This window comes from Opisthorchis viverrini (genome assembly GCF_000715545.1).
Source record: "Opisthorchis viverrini unplaced genomic scaffold opera_v5_64, whole genome shotgun sequence".
NCBI classification, from domain to species: domain Eukaryota; kingdom Metazoa; phylum Platyhelminthes; class Trematoda; order Opisthorchiida; family Opisthorchiidae; genus Opisthorchis; species Opisthorchis viverrini.
In genome coordinates, this window is record NW_008751720.1 from 1,906,003 (window position 1) to 1,910,884 (window position 4,882).

A 4,882-nucleotide genomic window follows, 5' to 3' on the forward strand; every position below is an offset into this window, starting at 1 on the left:
TGATGATGATGATGATGATGAGCATTCTGACGACAGCTTTCTGGAGCACTTACAAATGCTGTAATTGGCATTTATTAGAGTTCATTTATTCGACGAGAACAAAAGACCATGACATTAACACTGTTCGTCTTCATGCCGCATCGATATGAAGAACGATAAGTACTTGTTTGTGAAGGTAGAGGGGACTGAGTTTTATGTGTACAGACGTGAGTAAAATTCACAGGACAAACAGATGTTACTTCTGAGATGTATGAACTGAATTTTGTAGGTTATGGATACTGGACAAAAGTGTCCCTAGTATCGCTGGTATGCCGAAGACTATTGTGAATCTGCCAATCTCAACTGAGCACACTTGTTTGTACGTACACAAAGTCAGATGTCTGAATGCAAGAACTGATTGCCTGTCAAGTAATCGCATTTCCCAATAAAACCGGGGGTAAGATCGCTACAATTCGTTCAATACCAATTTGGTTTTCACTAATGACTCATCTAAGTCTCACTTTTGTGGAACTTTTCTCCAGTCGAATGTGCTACATCAGAGCGCTTCAGGTTTCAGATGGTACGTTATTCGATATATCGCAATACAGTGTATAACATATTCAGGTAGAGAATAGCATATCTAACGAGGGATTCAGATGGATTTCCCATGAAAAACAAATTGGTACGCAAACGTATGTACCTGACGGACTTCGTCATTTGAATTCAGGTAGAACATGAAGTTGACGGAAACTCAGAGACTACGCCTACATGATGAGCCTCAAGAAAGGCGAAACCGGTTATGGGCTGTGGATGTATTTTCAGCAGTCTTGTGAGTAATACGATACGTCTGCACATCCCGAGGTCTTGTATACCTGGCTACGTAAATAACAGTGAATTTCACCTGTCAAACTTTGGGTTTTAACATCTCCGAATGCAACCGATTCTACGACCGTGCACAAGTCCAAATCTTTTTCTATCTTCACTCATCTGATGCACCGATAGCAGCAATTGTAGGATGCGAAAGAAAATTTTAACAAGTTGAATGTTTCTTGAAGTAATCAGAATAAGCAGTAGAATACTGTCAAACCCTTCATCGACTCATTTTCTCTCTCCTGTCACGGATGACAACACCATGTCCACTCTTAAAAACCGTTGACGTTTGAAACTTGCAGGGGGTTTTGCTCGACCGTCAGTAAGTCCGTCAGCTGGTCGGGAAATCCAGCCTGCCAGTCACGAATTGACAAAAGCACGGTTGATGGGACCAATTTAACAATCATTAGAGGCACACACACACACATCTCCTAGATGAGTTAGCATATTTCCTCTGACGATCACCGAGGAAAATGTTGGTTAGACCTTTATAACTTGGTGGTATTTTTCAGGACGCTTGAACTCACTGGTCCAGAGCTGAGGCCGTGCTGCCGTTTGATCCCCTAAACGAGAAAAATACAAGGTGATTAGGTTTTAACGAAGCCAAGTTGAGATCTCCTCCTGGGACCAACTCAAACAGAAACTCAGCGGGACGATCTACGGTTGTATTATTTCTTACTGGGAAGTACCACCAGTGTGAATCTGTTTAATTTTCCCAAGGGATTTCGAACCACGCTAATTGGCCACAACTAGCTAACCAGTAGTTAACTTTCACCAAGACAGAATATCGCGATACTGTCTTAAACACTTGCCTACTGGCATATTTTGCGAAACTATTCTATGTAGGTTTTGCTCCTGCATTCGACCGTTTTTCGTATCCACAGTTTTGATCACTGCTTTTTTTTTTACAAAGTTTTGTGTCCTACCAGCCAAACCTATATTTTCCGGCTTTTTTCTTGAATAGATAATTTTCGGCTTATGTTGATTGTCATTTAAATGAACACATTTTTTCTGTTGAGGGGCTATTAAAGGTGAGTTTCCGAACTGCGCCTTGATTCCCAAATATCGTTTTGCTAAGGATAAGTAAACAGGTGTAGCCCCGAATATACACCCATCTGCAAACTAATTTGGTTTTTCGAGAGACTCACCTGGAACCCAGCTGAATCTCTCGTTGCTTAATCTCTTAGTTGCCCGGAGGCACCACAAACGAGAGATTCAGCTGGGTTCCAGGTGAGTCTCTCTCAAAACCAAATTAATTTACAAATGAATGTATATTCGCTAATTTCGTGCAATTTGGTTTCAAGTAGAACATGAGGTTGTCGGAAACTCTGGGACTGTGCCAACCTGATGTGTCCCAAGAAGGGCGAAAGCGGTCGTGCGCTGTCGACGAATTTTCAGCAACCTTATGAGTAGTGCATTACAAATATACAGGTATAGCCGTGTTTTGTACTCTGTTAATTTCGGTCCAACAAACAATTGTAGTATCCCGTGGGAGATATACATTACCTCACACCATTATGGTACACTATATTGCATTACATTTCATTACATTGCATTAAAATTGCAGTTAAATTGCATCATATTGCCGTTATCTCACCTTACCTTGCCTCTATTTACGTTACATTTATTACAATCCCATTGATCTTCATTTGGGATCTGTTGGCGTACACGGGTATAGATCTAACACATACCCACCCACGCAAACTGGTCCACCCGACAGCCAGTCAGACAATATGATAGCATACTCAAATAACGTTACACTTTGACCATATCCAATTAATTGTAAAAATCCTTGATAAAGGTCCAACACATCAACCAAGACGTCGAGCTGGTACACCTTATTTCACTGCACTGTGTTTTGATTTCAAACTCCAGAGTTACGGAGACTACTGTCACCGTCTAACGAGCCTAGTTGAGGTTACTCACTCTCATACGGCTGTAAGCTTGAACAGCTCTATTCTCAATTCGTTTTCTTCACTTCATAAGAGTGGGAGCAACACCTGTACACAAAAGCCCCTGAACCAGTCTCCTTCAAGAGAATAACACTACCCACTTAGGAGCACTTTCTACCGGTTCCGTGTGACTGGCTTCGAGATTGATGTCTTTTGAAAAAGGTCACCTCCCCATCCTGTTCCAAAATGAGCCTATCTCAATATTCACGTTGTGAAAAAAAATACTATCCAGGGTGTCAGATTTTCTTTTTTCACACCAGCTAGCCAATGACGTGAATACAAAATTGTTCCTCTAAACTACCGGCACACAGATACTACCCCCTCCTTATGGGTCACGTTTCAGAGGGAACCATTTGTTGTTCGCTCCTTTTGAGTTTATCTCAGGAAAACTTTAGAGTTGGATCAATTGTACTACGTAAATATACATATATATATATATAAAGTATATATATATAAAGTATACCAAGCTTTCTTGCCTAGTCAAGCAAGTCGGAAGTGATTTCTTCTAACAGTATATGTGGTTACGGGGTTCCCTTTTCAGAGGACCGACTGATAACCTGTTCTACCAATCGGTCTCTTCTGCGGTAAGGTTGATTTCTGAAATACGCTTCGTAGGTTGCGTCAAGTGGCATTTTTCATAATTGATGGATAGGTACAATTTTGCAATCATTACTTCATCTGAGGTGAACGTCAAGGGCTTTAAGTTGTCATACAACTCAGTGTCAGCCATTAAACACACATGCCTTGACACCAGAGTTGTCCCTCACCAGTGCACCCGCACACGATAATCCCTGATGCAAATTTCGGTTGTGTTTTTAAGCTACTTGTGTCCCGGTAAAGTTTTATTGGCTTTTCCTATGGGGAGGATGATAGACGCGACTTTTACGTGGCTTTTTATGTTACAGGTGTTCTAAAACGGAGGCATAATATTTCTAAGCCAGCCTCAGTGTACATCTTTGCTATTACTATCGAAATTTGATGTACGTTCTGCTTGAATGGTTGATAGAGTGTGTCCCCGTAACTAAGATCAGCTGGGCCGCTCTTCGGAGATGTTCGTTGTTCGGAAGGACTATTTTACATTGCATACGTCTCCAACAAGCAGCGCCTTCATATAAAGATTAGTAAAAGTACAGTCACTAAGTAGGGGAACAAGTAAAACTCACTTTTGGCGAAATACATTCATTTTCAAACCCATTTAGCTTTCATTGAAGACCCAACTAAATCTCTAGCATTTGACATCTTTCAGATGAATGTGCTTTACCGGGTGGCTTCGTGTTTCAGATAGTACGATATGCCAGTATCGCCGTGACGCACTACTCATAAAGTTGCTGAAAATCCTTAGACAGCCGGTCTTCATTCGATTCCGCAGAATAAAGATATTTTCCATGTGGCAGTCTCATGTTGAATTGTGATTCACTTTTCATCTTCATGACGTCTGTTTGGAAGGTATGTGCTTTCTTGTGACAACAAGTTAGTTCTTTGGATTTCTGTGTTAAAATGTAGTTTCCTGTCAATAATGATAAATTATGAGTTTAACTTATAAACCGTCTGAGTTCCAGCTTCCCAGCTTTGCCTAAACACAAGACATTGTTTATAATTTTGCTGAAAACACTCCGAAAGCCCACGACCGGCTTCGCTATTCTTGAGGCTCTGCTTAAAACAAAATTGGACAGATACTGACAAATACTCGCATTTGCGCACGGATTTAACTTTGACAAGAGACTCAACTCAATTCCACTGAATCTCTCGTTTATGATTGGCCACTTCAGCCGAGTGTGCTGCACCAAGGTGCACAATTTCGAGAGGCATTGCAATACGCTGTCTAAATATGTGAAGGAAACTCGGAGACTGCAGCCACTGATGAGACCAGAAAAGGCGAAACCAGTTGTGGGTTGTCGAAGGATTTTCAGCAACCTTGTTAGCGGTTTTTTACGTCCAGACAACTACGTATTGCCACATATCGAATATGCTAATGGCAAAAATGCGAGGCGGCCCGATGCAACACATTCAGTTGGGACGGCACATCATAAACTGGAGATTCAAATGGATCCACTTGAGTTTCCCGTCAAAACCAAATGTGT

At 41.3% G+C, this 4,882-nt stretch overlaps 1 protein-coding gene across 1 annotated transcript in view; it reads left to right on the plus strand.

Moving 5' to 3' along the window:
- The window catches only part of T265_04112 (hypothetical protein), a gene marked incomplete at both ends in the record, with an annotated part of 44,831 nt that extends 40,204 nt beyond the window's left edge, over positions 1-4,627 (plus strand). The window contains 2 exons of the mRNA XM_009168758.1: positions 2,037-2,079; positions 4,571-4,627. Of these exons, the coding sequence (XP_009167022.1) occupies positions 2,037-2,079; positions 4,571-4,627 (100 nt within the window). The remainder of the gene's footprint in view (positions 1-2,036; positions 2,080-4,570) is intronic.
- Positions 4,628-4,882: the final 255 nt, after the last annotated feature.